At 44.1% G+C, this 22,913-nt stretch overlaps 1 protein-coding gene across 1 annotated transcript in view; it reads right to left on the bottom strand.

The window, feature by feature from the left end:
* Window positions 1–6,970: 6,970 nt before the first annotated feature.
* GFOD1 (Gfo/Idh/MocA-like oxidoreductase domain containing 1) overlaps window positions 6,971–22,913 on the bottom strand; it is a 103,042-nt gene continuing 87,099 nt past the window's right edge. The window contains exon 2 of the mRNA XM_074987669.1: window positions 6,971–7,890. Coding sequence (XP_074843770.1) covers window positions 6,971–7,890 — 920 coding nt within the window. The remainder of the gene's footprint in view (window positions 7,891–22,913) is intronic.

Here is a 22,913-nt window from a genome sequence, read left to right as displayed (position 1 = left end):
CCAACGGGAGCAGCAGGGAAAGCCTCCAGGTGAGTGGTTTCCTATGCTGCCTTCCTCCAGCTGGGGGAAGGGGAAGCAGCAATGCATGGAGCTGCACCCTTCCCTTGTGAGCTGCATCTGACTCTTGAGGCTTGGGGCTCTCCCCTTCCTGCAGGAAGAAGCCAGCACTGGTGCTCCAACCACAGCAGCGAGCGGGAGGGAAGCCTATGGGGCTGGAGCAGCAGCATGGGCTTCCGCCTGTGGCGAAAGTTGAGCCCCAAGCCCAAAGCCTACCTGCAAGATGGTCGGAACCATACTTTGAGAGTCACTGATCAACAGCCAAGTCCACGTAATCAACTGAAGTTCCCAATCCAGAACAGTGGCAACAGAGGAGTGACACTCAATGGGCTAAAATCAGACTCACAATATTAATCTATGGAATTGCACAAGTTTGTACCAGAACCGAATCTGGCCCAATGAAAACTCATTCATTGCTGATCTAGCCATGATGACAATTCTGATTTAAAGGCAACAACCTCTCCAAAAAACGAGGCAATTCAGGTTTCCTATTTGCACATTCCTGGAGATTCTGTGTACCAAATAGTTGCCATCAGAGCACCAGCAAGAAAAAGACAGTACTGCTGGTATGGGTGAGTTCATGAATGCAGCTCTAGGTATAGTCCTATCTATTTAAAATTCCTCCTTTCATGCAGGAAGGAAGTGCGCAGTGGGGAAGATTTTTATATCATTATTATTTAATGGAATATACGTGTAGGTTATGAAATCCCCAGCAAGGAGAGAATTTTAAGTGAACAGGACTAAAGATTATTCATTCACATACTTCGTGTGCAAACTTTACAGATTTTGCTTCTGATTTTAACAATGGAAAACTTTTCTCCTCCATAAGCCTGCCATCTTAAAGCTAGCCCTAAATACCCAGAAGCCATCTGTAGAGGTGAAACAGTCCAATGTTGAGCTTTACGGTTATTTAAGGCCACATCACTTGCCCATCAAGGAGGTAAGAGTGTTAAGCCAATCTATTCAATAGCTGCACAAAGCCCAAAGTCTGCTAGATAATTTTAAACTCTTGTACATACAGAAATGAACAGTAAACAGATTACACTCTATGTATTATATTTACAGTTACATGTAGAAGTTAAAGAGCTAAAAACTGCCAGTGACATACGTTGCTGTCAGTAGTCATTTATGGATTTCTGCAAAGACGCTATAGAGATGCTAAGTTGTCTTTTATTCTGAAATAAAATCAGGTAATAATAATGTTAGGTTTTGTACCAAACAGTCATTTTTAGTTGTAAAAGGTTTTTTTGCAGACATAAAAATATACAGGGTAATGCCAGATTTGAATAGTTTTCCCTTCCAGGACAATATGGATCAGAGACAGAGAGACACCCCTTCTCTTGTGTGCTCACTGTAATTCAAAGCCATTGGGGAGATGAAAAAAAGGAAAAAGAAATTCAGTACAAAGCAGAGAGTGTCTCTGATTGCCTGAAGCCAGATGGACAGGAATTTCCCATGCTTTCTGGCAAAGATTAGGATGAGTTCTATAGATATTCACGCTGAGTCTGAGCTTGTCTATCCATGCACTGACTCTATGCCATATAGGGACCCAGGGTTAGAACATGATCTCTAGACATAGCTATATTCTAACTTTATAGGTTGACTGCTACTAATCTAGCCACATGCACTATGGGAGACAAAGGAAAGCCTAAGATTGCTAATATTGTTTAGGCCTTAATGAAGCCCAGAACTGGGTCAGTACACAGCTCCAGGGGGAGTTCTGGGAGGAATTTTGTCCTGGGGGAAACGGGACTCCTTCCTGAGCTCCCTGACCCACAGGAAGAGTTCACCTGTTGCTATGCTCCTCCAAAGGTGACAGAATATTCCCCTTGCATGGCCAGCTTATTCTGCTGGCTGATGCATACAGGGACATGGACTCATCTTCTCATTCATTTGGGGTATCTTGAAACTTATGGGCATATGGAAGGACATCAGTTGTGTCTTGCTACTACACAGGGACATAAGAAAGGTCTATCTTCCCTTTGGCCACATCTACATGAGCAGCTTTTCCTAGAAAAAATGGGTTTTTGCAAGAAAAAAAAAAAGCGGAACATCGACACGTCAAATGCACTTTGTGGACAGTTTTTTGACAAAACCCAGCACATATACCAGCAGCATTATACCTCTCCCCGTTCAGGTATAACACCACCTCTCTTGACAGTGTTCTGTCAACAAAACAGCTGTGTAGACACTCCAGGGCCCTTTTGTCAACAGACGGGGCTTCCGGTTCACCAGACAGCCCTGTTTGCAGAGCTTCTGGTCAGCTGTTCTGTCAAGAGAGGGTCGGGCATTCTGGCTGCTCTCTGTCAACAGAGCAGATTGGTCTTTCGATCTGCTTTTATGAAGAGATACCATCTGTCGACCGAAGTTTTGCCAGGAAATCCCTTCCAACAGGCATTTCTGTTGACAGAGGCGCCTCATGTAGATGTGGCCTTTATGCCCTTGGTCACCTGGAGCCCAATCTAACTCAACATGAAGTCAACAGGAGTCTTTCTACTGAATTTACTGGATGCTGGACCAACCGCCCACCCACAGCTGCAAGGAGTAACATGTCACTTACTGAGCATTGCTTTGGCAGCAGAGCACAAGTTTTAATATCACAAGTAATAAATGGCAAAGGAAAGAGCCTCTCCAACATCAGCCCTGGAAAAGAAGACTATCTGTGATTTAGCAAGCGCACAAGGTTACTTCCGGGCTACTGTACATTGAATTGTAGCCTGGACTGGAATAACTGGGTCTGCACCAATTCTAACAGCACCTCATCTTGTGGCACGAGAGGAAAAGGTAAACCGGCTACTCCAAACACACAGTCACTGGTACTGTAGCACTTTTTTAGTTAAACACTGTACATCTTTTTTATCCCCACCACTGGCCATATTTTTAAATGTGATGTGAACTCCAGAAATTACTTTCACTATTCTGCTCAATGTACTTTAAAATGTCCCAAAAATAATGGGGACTTGATACTGCTAACCACAATAGCCCTTTTATTACAGAGTAAATCATAACTTTATTGGAATATTGTAACACATTCTATAAACTAGTCCCTTGTTCCTTTAATTTAGAGGGCAGTTTAAAATATTTACATCTGACGCACCCAAAACCTTGCCCAGAGAGCAATATTTCGTCCAACCTTATATCCTAAAAAGTAGAAAAAATTCATACAGTCCTGACGGTAAGCAGTCACCAGTGGCCATCCCATTGGGAATTAAACTGAGCTAAACTGCAGTATCCAAACCAATAAGGCCAAGAAGAGTAAGAGTGATTCCCACACCACCTGAAAGCTTTCAGCTTAGGCTAGAAAGGCTCTAACTACAATATCAAATTTTGTCAACAAAAACTATTTGTGGTGACAAACAGTGAGAGCGTTCACACTGCAATCAGACACGTGTCGGGAAAAATGCCTGGTTTCAGCAACAAAAAATTTCCATACCTATGGGAGACATTTTTCTTATCCCTTCCATTTATTGTCAACAAAGAACCAGTGCAAACCCCGCTTTTTGTTTCGCCAATTGAAATGGCTTCTGCCCATATCCCACGATGCCTGCCTTGATTGCTGTGCTCAGTGTTGATCTCTGCTGCCCTGCAGGCACATGCCCCTCCACTTTCACAGCTCTAGAAACCATATGACAGCTGAGTGAGCTGCTCCATTTCGGGAACAAAAAGCAAATCATTGACCTGTTCCTGCTCAGCCCACTAGCAGGAGGAGGGGAACAGCCTGCTGGAAATTTCTCCACGGGGGAAGGAAGTATGAACATCCTCTTGCCATTTTTGTTTTGTCGACTTTTGAGTGTCAACATAAGATTTGTTGACAAAACTTGTTAGTGTAGACATAACAAAAGAATGATTTCAATAGGTCTCCACATTTTGCCAGCACAGAATTCAGTGCAGGAACAAAGCCTAGAATTCCAACACATATGCTTCCATGCTTCCACTTTATGCAGCCATAAAACTGCATAGAGACATAAATGTTAAAAATATAGATGGCAACTATATTACATTTTTTGTGCAGCTCATGGCACAGTGGGGTCCTGATCCATTACTGAGGACTTGCAACCCTACCGTAAGGCAAATAATAAATGAGAAACTAACAAAGGTTCAGATTTAATTCAGGTGTGAATCATATACACTATAGTTTGGAATAGTGTTTTCTTTTACCAAACCTGGTTGATCATACTCAGCTCCCTGCCATTGATATTTCTGTCTCTTAGTCTTCCACTTTATCCTGCATCCATCACTCTACCTATGTCCTCAGCAAAATTATTCCACAATGCATACTGGAAAAAAAGAGTCTCCTGACCCTCTCTGAATAATATAATTCATTTGTTAAGAGAGATTTAGTTTTTCATTTGCATCTGTGTATGCGTGCCAGAAAGACAGAGAGAGATGAAAGATTTATTTAAATAAAGAAATAGCTCTGTGTGCAACAATGATTGTAATCTTGGCTACTTCCTATTTGTTTATTTCATTCACAATTATTTCCAAGGAATACTTTCAAACAACTGAAAAAAAAAATCAAAACCTTTCTTCAGATCCTAGCAGGGAAACCCCTGTATCCTTCCCCAAAGCCCTAACAGAAGCAATAAATGATGGATTCAGTTGCTAAAAGTGGTCAAACAGTAATTATCCAATAACTTGATTAATTCCACAATATTATTTAAACAGACTTTTTGACTTTTACTCTTCATCATTCATGCTATTTATAGATATCAGTGAACAGGTCATAAAAGTTCACAGATGTCTAGGAGTTTGCATATTTTTAAAATTAAATTTGTATTTATAGTTACTTTCCCAATTCAGTGACTGCAGCACTAAAGCCTGGACCATGGCAGTCAAGAGAGCAAGGTAATAAGATATGGGTGAGAATCAGAATTCCTAAGGGAACTCTGAGTACCCCTAAAGATGACAGAGCCATAAACACATATTTTAATTTAAAGAATCATATTTTTTTAATCTAAACAATTAATGAGTATACTGGCCTAGTTTCCCTGAGAAAAAGGTTCAAAATTTCTCTCTCAGGCTATATCTACAGCACAGAGATCTTTTGAAAGAAGCTGTTCTGGAAGATCTCTTCCAAAAGAATTTCTTTCAAAAGAGTGCGTCCACACACACAAAAGTGGATCAAAAGCGCGATATGCTCTTTAGAAAGAGAGCATCCACTTGTCCCTGCTCTTTTGAAAGAACGGGCCAGGTATCTAAAAATTAGGTGCCAGGAGGACTGCTCTTTCAAAAGAAGGGCCCTGAGGAGCGTCTACACATTTTCTTTCAAAAGAAGCTTTCGAAAGGGGGCGTTCTTCCTGAAACAGGAGTGGAAGAGCGCTTTCGAAAAGAGTGCCACATTCTTTTGATTTACTTTCGAAAGAACACTTTTTGTGCGTGGACACGCCATGGGATCTTTCGAAAGAGCCCCCTTCTTTCGAAAAATCTTTTGAAAGAACTTGATAGTGTAGACACAACCGCAGTGTATAGCAAATATAAATCTTCCAAGAGGTTTTTTCCCCCTCATGAGCTTAACCAAATAAGTGGTTTTGCTGCAGCATAAGACAAATGTAATTTTGCTTTGTATTTTTGGGGGGATTAAATTTTATTGTGTTATTTTTCATAGATGCAGCCCTGAACCTACAAACTCTTGAATATGCGAGTAGCTGAAAGCATAACAGGAGTCTGAGAGAGGTCACCAGGACAACTCACATGCATCCACTTAAAATGTTTACAAGAGCAGGGTTTAAGACATTAAAGGCAGAGACAACTAAACCAAAAGCCAGTTGTCTGCTGTATTGAGGACCACGAGTATCTGTGGCTGCTGACATTAGGAAAGTTAAAGAGGTTTTTGCCTTTTCCCCTGCAATTCTACATGGATTTTTCTCATTCTTTGTGATTTTCATCCCTCTTCAGGAGCTGGAAGCTTGTGTGCTAAGCAATGTGGAACTTGCTGGCTGGTGCAGATTGCTTCTTTTAGGTTTGGGTTCACATACATTTTAAAAAGACACAAAAGCCCAAAACATAGCTTTGGCTAGAAGCTCACTTAGTTTTGTATATCTTCTGCCATCATTCACACCCGGTCCACTCAGAACCCAGTCCCAGACCCACAGAAAAGCGTGTAAACCTGGCCCAAGTTTTGGTTGGGTTACAAACCCCAAATCAGGAGCGTATCATGTGGCCCAGATTCTGCTGATAAAGGTTTTGCACAACTCTTCCTTATGAGCACATCTATCCAGATTAACATGAGCTTCTGGGATGCTCTCCCAGCCTTACACCCCCCACACATATGAGCTGCTGTTGGAGACTGGCTTATTCACAAAAGCCACCATGTTCCCTAATTAATCATGTTTTTAAAAAGCCTCGAAATAAACTATGAAAATTGAGCTGCCAAGTGTGTCCTGATCATGTGACACTTAATCACACCAAGTCTTACTATTCTACACACTGGCTAATGATGCAGTAGTACAGTGTGGTGTTGTCAGCTGGCATGGTAGGAACTCTTCACGTCAGATGCAACAGGAGACTTTCTGACATGACAGAACCTTTGCAGCCCTCTGGCAGGACAGGTAAGTCAAAAAGGACCTTCCTGAACTTTCACAGTAAGCAGAACTGGATCAGCTAAGCACATCCATGCAAGAAGAGACTGATTCCATGATCTCTCATTATCCAGCCAGTTAATACTGCTGCTAAACAGTTCACAGAAGTTATTTAGGTCAGCTCTTAAATAATTCTCATTCTCATCTGACTAGCTTAGGCATTTTTAATGCCCCCGTCACTGTTAGAGAGGCACCAACGAGTTCAGCTGGGTTGACCTCCCCCCATATTTTTCATTCCCCAAGTTGTGAAACTTTGTATGTCCAAATCTTTACGCTGCCTGAACAATTCTTTAACAGCTCTGTTGTTTTCATTCCTTTCTATAAGCTGAGTGAAGCTAGCAGTAGAGAGACATTCTGCTGCGACGCATGGCTTCGCTGATCAGGTAGGCAGGGCTCAGCTCCGGCTCCTCCGTCATGATGGCAATATTCTGCCATTCCCCTAGTTGGTTGGATTTTTTAATGGTGTCCACTACGCACAAGGCATACAGGCAGTCATCGAAAGTCGCAGCCATGGTGAGGGGCCTCCCATCCCAGGTTCTCCGGTCATCCTGGTCCTCAAACGCCTGCCGCACAGCCTGCACCATCTTAATAGTGCCTTGAAGGTACGGGGACGGGATATCACTGAAGGCCTTCTCAGGCAGTAAGGAGTTGCTGACCGGCATGGAGTCCTTTAAAAGGAGCTCTCTTTGAGGAGAGCTGTTACTCTGCCCATACAGATCAGTGCCTATGACAATCAGTCGTCCAGCTGAACCCACCATAATAATATCCTGTTTGAATTCCCCAGGGACATTAAAGTTGAGGGTCACAGTGCAGCACACCCCGCCTTCCAGAACCATTTGAAACGTGCAAAAGTCATCGCTGGTGATCTGACGTATGCCGTTGATGTGGTCTGTCTGTTTCACAAAGGTCTTCAGCAGCCCGTGGACTTTCACAGCCTTCTGGCTGGTGAGGAAGGTCAAGAGGTCGATGATATAGGTACCGACCGAGTGCAAACCCCCGCCCCCCATCAGGTCATCACAGCTCCAGTTGTACTTCTTGCCCAGCAGGCTTCCGCTGTGCACCTGCACCTCACACACCAGTAGCTCCCCCACATAGCCCTCCTGAATCAGCTGCTTCATCTTCACAAAGGCAGGCAGGAAGCGGAGAACGTTCCCCATGATGCTCATGAGCTTGGGGTAGTAATGGGCTGCAGACATCATCCTGAAGGCATCCAGGGGAGTTGCTGTTCGGTCACAGATGACATTTTTTCCAATGCCTGCAAAACAGCAAAAAAGAGAGAGTGTGAGCTCAGGACATTTTAACGGGCAAATATGGATCAAGACCAATGGGAGAGGTCCTGGAAAGAAGACAGTATTTTGTGAACTGGTGATGCCATAGGCACAAAAATCCCTCAGCTGACAGAGCACTACAGTGAAAACAAACCCCTTTTGTGTTTAAAATTCATTCACACGTAAAGGGGGCACGCAGGTAAGATGTCAGTGCATGGCCCGTCTCTCCTTCTTTCTTCACGAATCCCACGGTAGAGGAGGTCTCGTGCCCATAGTAGCCCAAAACGGCACACTGAAAATCCTGAGATTTTCTTCTCTGGAGACTGATGCCTCCAATCCCACCCTTCCTGTCTGATGGATTTTGTAGGGGAGGAAGGGCACTGGACTGATGGATTATTTTGGGAGGGGGTGGGAAGTAGCATTGTACTCACAGAGTATCACATCAGTCTGGCTGAGGTGCAAAATATCTGAGGGAGCCCATTGTCAAGATGTTAGTAACACAGCTACAATGTCAAAAATATGTGATTTGGCACAGTGTATCCTCCCATGTTTCCCATAGATGCATCCTGTAAGATTCACCCAGCATTGCTTGGGTCCTTCCGGGCAGGGGGCTGGAGGCAGTGGGGGGTGCAGAAGGCAGGACAGGGACTTGCAGGTGTGTGGGGGTTCAGGGCAGGGGATTGGAGTGTGGGGGGTACAGGAGTCAGAGAAGGGTTTTGTGGGGGGGCTGGCGGCTGTGCACCCAGGCCAGCCTGGGATGGAAGGAGCCACGCTGCTCGGCTGACAGTGTTACTCCCCAGGGCCAGTCCAGGATGGAAGGACCATGTTGCCCACTCACCAGCATTGCTCCCTGTGGGCAGTGGGCATTGCACTGACCTCCTGGCAGCTGCTCCATGGCTCTCCAGGGCTGTCAGGGGTGCAGTTTCATGCTGCCCCCTGTGGTCATTCTTGAGTATAACTGTCCTTGCTACCAGACTCCACCCATTCTGTCTGACGAGAAACAATCGCATTTCAGGCACATCTCATTGTCCTGGCACAGCCAAGCCCTGACCTTGCTTTAAGTTATGGTAAGAGGAAGCTGCGTAGGAAATTCCTAGCTCTTGCCGTTTAGGAGGAATCCGTGAACAAACAAACTCACAGACAGATGGACGGACAGACAGAAACACCAACTTTCTCAAATATATAGTAGATTGTTACACTGAATTTTTTATGAGGGCTCTGATTTAATAAGCAACCTAGGTGTACTGCAGGCAATGCAGGCTTTGATATCTAATAGGTCCTTTATTATTAACATATTCTTGTTTACTTCTTGCTTTCTGTACATATACAAATGCAGAGCTGGCAAGCTAAAGCTTACACAAAAAGACCTACAGCAACAGCTAGCATAAAGAAAGCAATTCAGAATGACAGCAGAGTAAATCACTTTGTACCCTTCCAAACTGAGCATTAGTTACAAGTGATATCTGCTCCCAGAACAACAACAACAACAACAAAAAGACTCAAAGTGCTGTGTATATATCTTACAGCTGTACACAGGCTTTTCACTCTGAAAGGAGGTTGAAAAGAACTGCCAGCTCTTGAAGTCCTAATTCCACGTACAATAGCACAGAGGGATTTTTATGTTCAATCAGCAGTGGTGAAACTCCTCTTATCTATCTGACCCTGAATTATGTCCTGCCTTTCTCCATACAAAGCCTGAGGAAGGAAGGAAGATTTTTGTGAAGGGAGACTTGGGAGATGCATGTTCAGCTCTTTGCTGCGCCACAGACTTCATGTGTGATCTTAGGAAAGCCATTTAATGTCGGTGTGACTCGACCTTTTGTCTCTAAAGTTGAGTACAGTTCTTTCCTCCTTCACAGGGGCGTTGTGAGGATTCATTCATAAATGTTGATGAGCTGCTCAGATGGGGGGCCACATAAGGACAGACAACCACTTGGGGTCAGATTGGGACCACTCACATAGGTAACAAATTGCTTACCTATGGGGAGGAAGAAGTGTCACAGTCTGGTCTTGACTACCCATTCACATATACTTCCTATTCATTCTTTGTGTGGTATTCACTGGACCAGTCAGAACTGGAGCTAGGGCTATCACCACCAAACAGGAAACCACAACTGGTAAATCATCTGCACAGAACTAAAGGCCCTGACAGGCATGAACTCCCCGCACCCCGGACTTGTTCCCCTTCACCTTTTATACGGCCACTGACAACTAGGCCTTGGTTACACTGATAAGAGCCATGTTAAGTCCCATGTGGCCACCCGTTGCAGTGAAAAGCAGCCTGTGTCCTCACTGCAGTGTGTGGCAAAATGTCAGTTAACAGCTTCGGAGGTGGGGCGGCAGCAGGGGAAGGTTTTAGCTGCAGTGAGCTGCCAGACCTTTTCCCCACTGCCTGAGTCTCTCTCTGTGGCAGGGCAAGGCTCTGGCAGTGGGGTACAATGCTGCTCCAAGCAGAGGTGGAAGGTAGTGCTTGGAAGAGCAGAGAACCGTGAAAGGTTCATACCCTAAGGTTCTGGTGTCTTCCCTCTATTTACCTAAGGGCTTGTCTGCACACCCGGTCAGGGTCAATCATCTGGAGTTCGAACTGGATCTGTCTGCGGTCAGGAGCTGACCCCTGTACTCCTCGCTATCGATGGGAGAAACGCTCCCGTTGACCTTCCTTAGCGAAGACAGCCAAAGAAGTCGATTTCCGATACGTCGATTCTGGCTGCGCAATTGCCATAGCTAGAACTACGTATCTGAAATCAACTTTGAGATCTAGTTTAGACCTGGCCTAAGTACCTCACCACCTGCACTGCTATTGATACTTGTGCTAGGGGGAGCGTGCAATGTACGCACTTGCCGTGCTGCTGTAAGTACAGATGTAGCTAGATACACATGCAAACTTTTTTAAATTGTGCGATCTTCTACTGGATCCCCTTTCAGATAGCTGCAGTTTTCTTTTCTACACTTCCATTCTCATCTATACCGGTTGCCTGCAGACTGGAGTCAGAGCTTTCTCTTTTATAGTCAGCCTTCTCCTGCTCCCATGTAATCCCTCCAGCAATGCCACAGTGCAGGATTTGTTTGGCATCACAAAATGCATTCATCTTCTTGACCTATATCCCTTTAACAGGTAATGTTCCCGCTGCGCTGTCTGCTTCAGAAGCCTGGATGCCTCTGGATGATTATTTCAACAAGGCCATTTTATGTTACATGGGTGTTTTACAGAGGGCCCCAGTTTGGACAATTAGCCATGAACACGAGAAAATATGGCGTGCAATTACACCTTAGGGGGTCATCGTGTGATGTGAGAACAAGAGACGAAATATAAGAAATTCTATTTCTGGACATTCCTATTCCTAATGCTTATTCCTAAGGATTACCTCTTCTTGCCACAGGTTTCTTTAAGTCTCTGCTGAGGATAACAGGGGTGGTCAAATGGTCCTTGATATAGTTAAATCCTTCAGTGAGGCATCCCCAGGAGCTCAAACAAGAGCCGTTCTGCACAATAAGGAAAGAGTCCCCTGGGTTCACTTCCTGTTCTAGTTTGGTTCTCATCCTCCTCTCTCCAAACACACCATGCTGGATTTGTTTTTTCTGTCCCCTCCCCACCCCCCCAGTCATTGATCATGCAAGACACACACTAATGTACACATGTGCATGAGGACAAGACTGCATTGTGCTCATCAACTCTGTAGAGCCCTGGAACCATCTTTACAACGTGCGTGTTGAGTCTCTAGAACAATATGCAAATAAAAATACAATTAAGCATCCTATGAGGTTTACTTGTTTTGAGCTACCAGTGAATTGCCTTTAGAATTAATGGGAATTAGGCCCACACATGAGGGAAGAGCAAAGAGAGAGAAAGAGAGGAGTCGCAATTTCTTCTTCCAGAGTTTTGATCTGCTTTGAAACTGGATCCTTTTATAAAAGGCTCAGCTGCAAACCTTGAGAGCCCCTGTATTTATATACCTATTCTGAGCCATGTGTTATGCTCTCCACTCTGTCAGGGATTTGACCAGTTTTCTGCTTGGAGCCTAGATACCTCTTATTACCCTCACTGGCACTGGACTTTTAGGAGGATGCTGTTTGGCACTTGACTCTACCTGCTACAAATCTCTGTCCTCTCCACAGCTGTAAATTTACAAGGAGCCACAACAGCTTTCTTGAAACAGGGAGCACATGAAAGGCTGGCACAAAACAGCTGATTTAGAACACTTTGCCATGTGTGTGCAGACAGAATAAGAAACAGGAGGACCAAAACCCACCCACCTCTCTCACTCCTAGCATCCCCCACTCTTCTCCCACCCTCCAGTGGTCCTTCTCCAAATGAGCAACTTAGCTTTGAACTATGGGAGTGAATCAGTTGCATGCTGACCAAAAGGCTGGGCTGAATGAGAAATTCTTCTTTAAAGACAGACAGTCTCAAGAAAACATAAATTCTGGCTGCAAGTTCCAAAATTGTATTCTTTAGGAATTAAATTAGATACAATATCTACCTCCTGCTGCACAGGTCCAGGTCTTGTCATGTCCACTACTGGACAAGATACTTTTAAGAAACAGATTTAGCAAGGGAAATAACCAGTCATCCTACTGGTCATTTAACTACTGCCTTTAACTGAGCAAAGCACAGCTTTTCTTACAAACCTGTCACACGAACAGCTCACTGCTGCAGAGAGCAAGAGCCGCATTAATGATATAAAAGCTCAGAAAATCATAGCAATCTTACTTCAGCAAAAATAGAAGATATGAGATATTTACCCACTGTGATAAACACCAGATACAGATACATCTAATTTAGATAAAACACACAGATTGTGAATTGCAAAATGACCCGTTCTTTTGTATCCAGGACCTAAAGTTCTGAAATAAAATAATTTAACACAAGTACTAAACAGCCAGAGTGCTCAATCACAATCTATTCCTGAGTGCTCTGTCCACCCACATTGTTCTCCTTCAGGGGAAAAAAAAGTACACTTTTTAATAAAATAGCTTAGTTTCCAGCACTTCCAACACCATTAATACGATCGTGCTTTCAACAAGCACCCTGTCTCCCAGAGACTCCCTCTGGTTGACGCTACTCCTCAAGTCAGAGGGTGTGGCATTACTGAAAAATGGTCAGCCCATATAATGGGCCAAGTTCTACTGTCAGTGACACAGATGGATCTCTGGCTCCATTCCAGTAGCATCACTCTGGAGTTGCTCCTGCCTGTTTAGTTAAGCTCAGAATCTGATGCAGTCACGCGCAGGGTGAACGACATTTTGATTATGAGCAGCAGAAATGGGGACTTAGTTGGTTTAATTTTTTTTTAAGTATTGTGGTTGCCACAATGCTCCTATGCCTTGTCAAACTGGGGAGAGAGCGAGAGAGAAGCAATGGGACAACACCAGGATAGCACACGCAGCAATGCAGTCAAGCGTTCTGCTCACCCACAGTCTTAAAAATGAGGTAGGGGGAACTAGCTGATTCAGGAGATCAGCCAAACAAGACAAGAGGCTTTGGCTTCTAGGTGACCCATTTACATCCAGATTATGGGTATTTGTTGATGAAAGCTGTGGGCACTTGATAGCTATTTGGTGTCCTCTTTGAAATGAGTTGGTATTTTTAATCCAAGTCCAGTGCTCTACTTCATCACCAACGGTAGCCGTATCTGGCATCCTTGTTATCAAGCTCTGCAAAGAGTCCAAGAACTGAACGAGCTGTGGAGACTGTACTAATCTCTGAGGGCAGAGACCTCTGCACCACCACTGTGGTCCTATTCAGTCCTTCCGTGGGGCATGAGGTGTGTGCTGGACCCTCTTTTAAAAGGGCAAATTTCCCCCTAGCCCTCAAGAAGTACTTGTTCCAGGGCAAAGTAGGGCATCTGCTTGTTTTCTGGACAGAATTATCCAATGCCTTACACAAGCCCAAAGATTTAAAACAACATTTTCAATGCTATTAACTCACATGATTTTATCATCAATTTCCTATAGATAATGTTTATAATAGTTTGAGCTCTTCTTACAGCACCAGCTTCTGGAATCATGTGATTATATGTGAGTCCCAGCATTCATTTAAAAAATGTCTATCCCTCACAAACATGAACTTAACATCTCAAAAACTACGAGGCAGTTAGAATACAAATTTATTTATGTATTAAAATTTTCATAAATTTTAAGCAAACCTCATGATTTTCTGGGGACAGGGATTGTGATAGCACATTTTATATACAGCAACAAAGGGTCCTGTGGCACCTTATAGACTAACAGAAAAGTTTTGAGCATGAGCTTTTGTGAGCACAGACTCACTTCATCAGACTCACTTCATCAGATTTTATATGTCACTTATCTCTTTGGTTATTTATCCAGCAAGTCACTCTACCCCCACATGGTCTCACTACTTGCCAGATGTCCTAACTAATTAGCAGAGAATACCAGGTTCTATAACTTGAACAATGCATGATAGCCCTAAGTTACTTGCAGACTCTCCAATGTAATCAATTCTGAAAAATCTGCAATGCTAGCTTTATTTTTGCATCTGCTCTGACGCCTTCAAATTTGCTGACAGCCCCATTTTCACTGGAAACAAAATTAAATGTCCAACGTCCAGCTGGAACGAGGCTGGAACGAAGGCTTGTTCAGCCCAGGATGTGATCCTACAATCAAATATTTTTTCCTCCTCCTTTTCACAAGTAAATCAAAAAGGGCTTTATTTGGAGTCTGGGCATCTAATCAAAAACTGCATTTACATCACAGATTTATTAGCCCAGAGCCTACACCTGTCGCTGTTGCTCAGAGGACTTTCAAGATCCTGAGATTTGGTGGAATGAGCTAAATTAGTCAGCACAAGAAGAATATTTTTAAGAGAAAGAACAGATTTAGATACTTCAAGGATAGCCTGAAAATCTGAATAGGGAATGGGATCTTCTCAGTGTCGGATGATCTCCCCCCAACTGGGTGCCAGGCTGGATGACAATAAAAGATTTCTTTAAAATTAAATTAAATACATTTTCTTGTAAAAATAAACCAGCTTAAAATTAATTACGAAATGATGACAACATGTAATAATGTTTATGCTTATTGTAATTAGTAAAATAACTTAAGTAATAAAAAAGATGTTACTTCCCTGAGTCCTCCTCAGTTTGAAGGGGCTTTTTAAATTACATTCAGAAGCCAGGAAAAAACAACCTAAACTTCTGAGGTCAGCCCATGCCTTACACATAAATCACAATGCTCTGTACTGCACTATGAAAGTCTCTACCATATGTTCAGTGTTTGCAACTGGAGCAACTGCTGGCACTGTCATTTCTGCAAAAGTAAGGAGTTTCAGTTCCTGTTGTGCAGAAAAACTCTCGCCTTAATATTTTGGGTTCAGTTGAGCCAGCAGGTGCAGAGAGGATATTTTCTTCATGGGCACCCCGACCCAAAGCCCCCTCCTGAACCCAAACACCATCCTGGAGCCCGCACCCTAATCTCTGCCCCAGTTCTGAGCTCCCTCCCACACACAAACCCTGCATATGCCACCTCACTCCAGAGCCCACATCCCAGACAGAGCCCACAGCTTCTCCTGCATCCCACCCCCAGACCGAGCCTGCATGTCCCCCAAATCTGAACACCTCAACCTCAGTCCAGATCTCCTTCCTGTACCCCAAACACCTCATCCCTGAACCACTCATGAACCCTCCCCTTCCATCATAGCCCTCTTCCCCTCCTGCACCCCAACCCTAACCCCCTCATGAGAGTGAGGGAGGGTGAGGGACAGCAAGTGACAGAGGGATGAAGTGAGTTGAGGCCTTGGAGAAGGGGCAAGGGCAAGAGTGATTGGTTTTATCCAGTTAGAAACTTGTCAGCCCTAGGTGCAGGGAAGGTTGTGTCCTGGCCTGGAAGAGCAAAGTCCTGGCTGGGGAGTCTCTATCCCATCAGGCTGCAGCTTCCCCGCCACACCTCACTTTGGTCCTGCAGGGTGTGGGCATCACCAGCCCTGCAGCTGCACCTGGAGAAGTGAATGAGCAAGGAAGAGCAAAGAGCCTAGGCCAGGTCTGAATGTAGGAGGAGCAGCCCTTGACCACAGAGCAGAAAACCCTGCTGGTAAATGGCTTTTGCCCTCTTGATTAGTCAGGTCCCCAGTTATCCAAATAAGATCAGCATTCCTTGGGCTGTTCAGATATTTAGGATCATACTGTAATTTTAAATACAAAATATGTTTTGATTTTTTTCCCTTAAGGGTAGGTCTACAAAGCAAAGTTATTTTGAAATAACAATGTGTCTACACAACACAACTGCTACTTCAAAATAAATTTGAAATAGCGGTCATCTTATTTTGAAGTTGCTAAGCCTCATTTCATGAAGAATAGAGCCTATTTCAAAATAGCTATTTCGAAATAGGGGCTGTGTAGATGAGAAACAGAGCCTATTTTCAAATAAGCCATAGTGCATCCAATGGATCTATTTCAAAATAGGCTCTGTGTGTAAACAATGTATTTAAAAATAGCTAAGTGCTATTTTGAAATGCATTTTATATATAGCAGCATTATTTCAAAATAAGCTTTCAAAATAGTTCTTCTGGAGTAGCTTATTTCAGAGTACTGTCAAGAGAAGTGTAGTGTAGACACTTCTGTCGACAGAGAGGGCTTCCGGTTGCCAGGCAGCCCAGTTTGCAGAGCTGCCATTCCCCTTTCTGGCACCAGAGGGTAGTGCAGTCTGGCAGTTCTCTGTCGACAGCTGCTACACACAACATGCTCTATCTGTCCACAGAGGTACTGTCGAGATTGCTTCTAGTGTAGGCATGGCCTTCTGTCGAGACTCTGTCATCTAGGAATAAGGGGATTTCGACGTTTGCAGGGTCCTTTTGAAAAGGGCCGCCGTGTAGATGAGCCGCACGCGAGCAAAACGTGGCACTTTTGAAGTGCCACGGCCAGCGGCATGCTAATGAGGCGCTGAATATTCATTTCAGTATGACCATTAGCATGACCATTTCGAAGTTTTGCCCAAGTGTAGACGTAGCTTAGATGTCCAAAACATTTAAGGTTGTTTTATTTAACTAACGAAAAACTATTTTAAAATGATCAGTTTGTGTGTTTTTAGTTGAATTTCAATTTCCATTAAATGCAGCTGGAAACAAATAATGCGAAAAAAAGAGTCATCCTCTTATAAATAAGAAAATGTGTCATTCAATGTGTTCTAATATAATAAAGTAAAAATGAAGAATCGGAATAAATGCACGTTGAACTATACTGTTTCGTAAATAAATACACGGATATAGTGTATCATCCTGGTTAGCGCAAAGAATATTTTCAAAAAGTATAGCCAACTAATGGATTGTAGTTGGTGTTCAAGAAAGCAAATAAACCAGGTTAGCCAAAGGCATTGTCTAAAGGCAAAGTAACATGGAACAGAAAGAAAGAGTTAATACATCATCAACCCTTCCCAGGAAACAAATTCTAATAGCATGTTCAGTTCAATTTACCCAGAAGGTGTGCCTTCCAAATGCCCCTCATAGTAGGGTGGTGAATCTTTTTTCTGTCCTGTGCTACTGACCCCACCCTCCCGCACATACAATAATCACAGGCCCCACATACCACTGATTTTCTTTGCTCTCCCCTTCGCTTACGAGCATGCTGCAGCTTCTGGCCCACAGGGCAGTGCCACAGGCCAGATGAGTGGCAAGCTGGACCAGAGGTTTCCCACCCCTGTTTTACAGGATGGCTGTTTACAAGTTACACAACACTGTACATGTCACTTAAGTTTACCTGCCAACTTAGCCATCCTTGCCTCTTCGTATTTGCCTATCTTTTGTTTTGAATATTAAATTATTAACATTAAGGGGCATGAAGATACTCCCTTACACAAAGCATTCATTCATACATCTTTCATTATTTCCTTGTACTACATTCTACATTTGTTTCATAACACAAATCCATCTAGCTTTTGACAGTTTCTGTATTTGCCTAAGCCAAATGCTGAGCTATAACTGTCCCAAGGTATCATGGAATACATGCTTTAGCATAAGTGAGCAAAATTAAGCATAGAAAAATGTAGCATGATTACTCAACATAGATATGTATACCCATGCTATATCAATACCAGGTATACAATAACTTTTAACATGGTGAGGGAGGGGATGTAACCTATAAGCTGTGTCTACACGTGCACGCTACTTCGAAGTAGCGGCACTAACTTCGAAATAGCGCCCGTCGCGGCTACACGCGTCGGGCGCTATTTCGAAGTTAACTTCGACGTTAGGCGGCGAGACGTCGAAGTCACTAACCTCATGAGGGGATCGGAATAGCGCCCTACTTCGACGTTCAACGTCGAAGTAGGGACCGTGTAGACGATCCGCGTCCCGCAACGTCAAAATTGCCGGGTCCTCCATGGCGGCCATCAGCTGGGGGGTTGAGAGATGCTCTCTCTCCAGCCCCTGCGGGGCTCTATGGTCACCGTGGGCAGCAGCCCTTAGCCCAAGGCTTCTGGCTGCTGCTGCGGCAGCTGGGGATCCATGCTGCAGGCACAGGGTCTGCAACCAGTTGTCAGCTCTGTGGATCTTGTGTTGTTTAGTGCAACTGTGTCTGGGAGGGGCCCTTTAAGGGAGCGGCTTGCTGTTGAGTCCACCCTGTGACCCTGTCTGCAGCTGTGCCTGGCACCCTTATTTCGATGTGTGCTACTGTGGCGTGTAGACGTTCCCTCGCAGCGCCTATTTCGATGTGGTGCTGCGCAACGTCAATGTTGAACATCGACATTGCCAGCCCTGGAGGACGTGTAGACGTTATTCATCGAAATAGCCTATTTTGATGTTGCTACATCGAAATAAGCTATTTCGATGTAGGCTTCACGTGTAGACGTAGCCATATACAACAAGAAGTAGCTAATTTAATTGCGAGTCAACTAGTATGAATGGCTGACAAACAATGAGAATCCACCTTTCTTTAGAAACATAACTGAACATATAAGTACAAATGTTAATTTCAATTATTTAAATCAATCTACTCCACTGTCTGCACACATACCCTCTAGGTCAAAAGGTGATGGGGTGTGTTACTAAAACTGCTTCCCATTTCCAACAAATATGAATATTAAAGACAGCGAGTGAGTTTTGAAAGGATGTAAAAACCTTTGATGCCAATTAATATATTCCTTCTTGTCTCTGAGGCTGCATATGACCATGGGCTTGTCTATACTACCACCTTCCTTCGAAGGAAGGATGGTAATTAGGGTGTTGGGAGTTTACTAATGAAGTGCTGCCGTGCATAGGCAGCACTTCATTAAGCAAATTCCCCCCCCCCGGCAACTTCGAAGTTTTAAACTTCGAAGTACCAGCAGGTGAGCCGTGGCTAGTTTAAAACTTCAGAGTTGCCGCACGGGGAATTTGGTTAATGAAGTGCTGCCTATGCAGCACAGCACTTCATTAGTGAACTCCCAACACCCTAATTAGCATCCTTCCTTCGAAGGAAAGTGGTAGTGTAGACAAGCCCCATGCGTCTTTATATTTTTATTTTGGTCTATATTCTGCCATTACCTCAAAAACACTCCCAGAATCCAACTGTATTAATTACAGAAAAGTCATACCTCCGTTTGGTAAAATAAATTTCTCTGTGCCTGTGATGCTACCTCCAACATTCACTATGGAAATATTTTTGAAAATGAATATGCATTACTCATATATACTTTATGAAAAATGCAGCACGTAGCCTCTTGTTGAAAAGCTTGTAATCCACTGAATGTGTATATTCAATTTGAGTGTGTGTATCATTCTTGTATGTGAAGTTACCACTATGAAGAATAAACCTGCATATTAGCAGGTCTCCTAGTGAAAGCGACTACTTGTACTTAAGGAATTTAATGGCCCAGGGCTCAAGACATTGAGCTGTAAATAATTTTGTTCTTCCTGTAGGCCCAAGCTGTGGCTGGTCCGACAAAGGCACGTGACCATCCCATCCCATCTGGTACTGGAATCTATCTTGAATGTCGTTCTCTTCTTTGTAAAGGGTGGTCATGGGATAAAGGAGTCTCACCCAGGAGAAATTATTTTTTCAGGGATGGGGAGCAAACCCATCTTCAGTTGGCTTCACAAACTGCACCCCTCCACAAGAGGATGCATGAAAGGACTCTGTGCCTTTTCAGGGGGAAACTTGGCACAGCAGGATAGGGTGGTGAAGTACCTCAGAGGGCAGATAAGTCAGTCCAGTGGAATGATCAGCCCATCAGATGACAATCTCAAGGGGATCTCTGTGATCCAACCCGTCACAGGGTATGAAGTGGGAAGGAAAGGTAAAGGAAAGGTGTTACGAATCATATTTGGACAAAACTTTTAACTGTAGTTCAGATTTATAGAACTGAAATCACGCATGCATCATACTACTCCACAAGAACTGTTTTTATTATAAACTCACAGTCAAGCTCGATTGCTGTGAAGCTGAACTACTCATTTCAATTTTACCACATACTTATGTGACACTGGAAGGCCGGCTGCTAGCTCTTGCCAACGCTGCCTGCATTAGCTAAGACATGACAAACTCATAGCTGGGGATCAGACCAGTTCACCTGTTTATTAGTTTTGCTCAGGACAGGTATTAGTCTTATAGGAATGTATTTAGTGTGAAACTATCTGAAATACTTGTAAGTTACTGTATGCTTTAACCTCACTTGTAATGCTTATATTCCATGCTATAAGAAAATACATAAGTTTTGCTTTATAACTTTGGAAATATTTTGCTCTGAACTTGAGAATCCAGGTGGGAGAATCGTTCCCCTGTCCATCCAATAGTCTATCAAAATGGTCCATAGCAAGACAAAAGCTTGGTTAATTGCTCTATCCATCCATGGAGACTCATCCCATCACTTTGAATGCTGGAAGAGAGAAATAAAAGTAGTGGAAGTGAAGATTTTTCATCACTTTGCTATTTAAACTCTCCCAGGGCCATTGAAGTTGAACTGGAAACCAGACAGCCCAAGGTGCTATCTCCTGTGTCCACCCTCAAAGACATTTTGAATTGACAGATCACTTCATCTCTGTCACTCTTAGGATTTAAATGGTAACTCACTTGTGTGTGTATGTTTGCTCACTTTTACTTGTAAATAACCCCCTTAGTTCCTTTTCCTCATTAATAAGCCTTTAGATAACATATTACAGGATTGGCTACAGGTGTTGTCTTTGGTGGAGGGTATCCATTGAGCCAGACTAAATATCTAGTCTCTTGGGATTGGAGGCAACCTGAATACAGTGTGATTTGCGGAGTAAGCGACCATTTATCACTAAGTGCAGCTTGCTTGGAGGGCAAGATATTATGCCGTCACAGTCTCCGGTCTAAGACTGTTACAGTGATCCAGGAGTTCCCATTTGTCACTGTCTAATTACAAACCACACGGTTAAGGTATCTGCCTTATTTTTGGCCGTGTGCCCTCGGGGAGGCACTCATAGTCATGAGCCACTCCAGACAACTTCGTACATGTTGGCACGCTGAGAGACAGAGACAGGTAATTCAGGACGGCCCTCTCAGAAATCATATGCAATCACAGAAGTTGTAGGCACTGGCTCATGCTGTCATTCTGATTAATTTAAAATGTAGATCACAAGGACAGCTCTGAGAAATAGGCACTCTCATTGGTCTCTCAGGGGAGCCATAATCACACAGTCATGCTTCAGGCACCACAAGACACGCATCTTTGACACCGTAAGTCAAGAATCTCCATGGTCACGTCTTAAACCCATCCAATATGCAGCAGGCAAGAGACCCATCTCCATTACACTTGTGCAGACTCACTGACTTCAGTGCCGTTGCTCCAAGGGGGCTGCATTGATAACTGATCTTAGCCCACTAGTCTTTAGCTACAGAAAATCTGGCCACTCAGTGTTTCCAAACATTACCGGCACACATGCAAGCAATTCCGTTATTTAGCCAACTCATGACTATAGTGCCATAAGGTTTAGAGAGACACTGTATGTATTATAAGGGGGCTCCCAGGACTGCAAACATCACATGTAGATACTAGTAGCACTTTTACATCATGTGCTGTCTACCTAGACCTTAGGAGACCCCACCACCCCCATTACCCTTCCCAGGATTGCTCAAAGAAGAGCCAAAGCCCTCACTCAGTCTTTCACATCTGGACAGGGCATTAAACCAGATACGGCTAAGTAGCTGGTGGCAGAGGAAGTGTGTGGGGTCACCCAGAAGCTTAGCCCATAGGAACAGAGGCAATCAGCAGCAACAGGCATTACAGTTCCATGAAGGAAAGGGAGGAGCTGTGACCCAGGTGGGATTATCCATCCCTCAGCACCCTTGAATCCAGAACTGCTGAAGGAAAAGTCCCATTTTGGGGGCACCATGAGGCGGAAGCAACCTCACTCCCTCCTCCAGCCACATGAGCTCAGAGACAAAAACCTTCTGGGAGGCCCCCTCCAGGAACTCAGCTGGCAGGAGCAGACAAGCAGCCACAGCAATCTACGGACACTGATGAGATCTCTAATGCCCATGCCCGGGACAGCTCTGAGCTTGACTGTGGACATTCTTTCCCTTGGGTTCACTGACTGCCCCAGCTCCCTCCCTTGCAGTCTCTCCTCTTCTGCCTCATTACACCTGCCCTCCACGGTGCCTTTCTTCCCTCCTTCCTCCTGCCCACCCCCCCTTGTTCTCCCACCTTTCAATGCCCCTCACTCTCCTTTCCCATCTCTTTTTGGCCAATCCCTACCCAACAAAACCTTTCCCAAAGCATTACAAAGACCCTCCCCCTCAAAAAGGTCATGGTACTACCATGCTGTTTGCAACCATCACCCTGCTTCTGCATTATATTCCTTGACTGTAAGCTCTTTGGGTCAGGGATTGTCTTTTACTCTGTTGTACAGTGCTCAGACCCCTGGGGCCCTGATCTCAGGGGGAATCTCTAGGCATTCTCATAATACAAATAATAAATAACAGCTGGGCACAGAGCTGCCAGGGATAAAGGAAGAGCCTATGTTGTATCAAGGCACCTTGCAGCACTTTTCTTTAAGATCAGTTGTAAACAAATAATACGTGCAGTCACTTTATGTTTGCCACATCAGCGGGGTTGGAAC

Source organism: Carettochelys insculpta, chromosome 2, assembly GCF_033958435.1.
Source record: "Carettochelys insculpta isolate YL-2023 chromosome 2, ASM3395843v1, whole genome shotgun sequence".
Taxonomy (NCBI): Eukaryota; Metazoa; Chordata; order Testudines; family Carettochelyidae; genus Carettochelys; species Carettochelys insculpta.
Note: the sequence above shows the minus strand (reverse complement) of the source record. Positions and strands in the feature narration are given on the sequence as shown.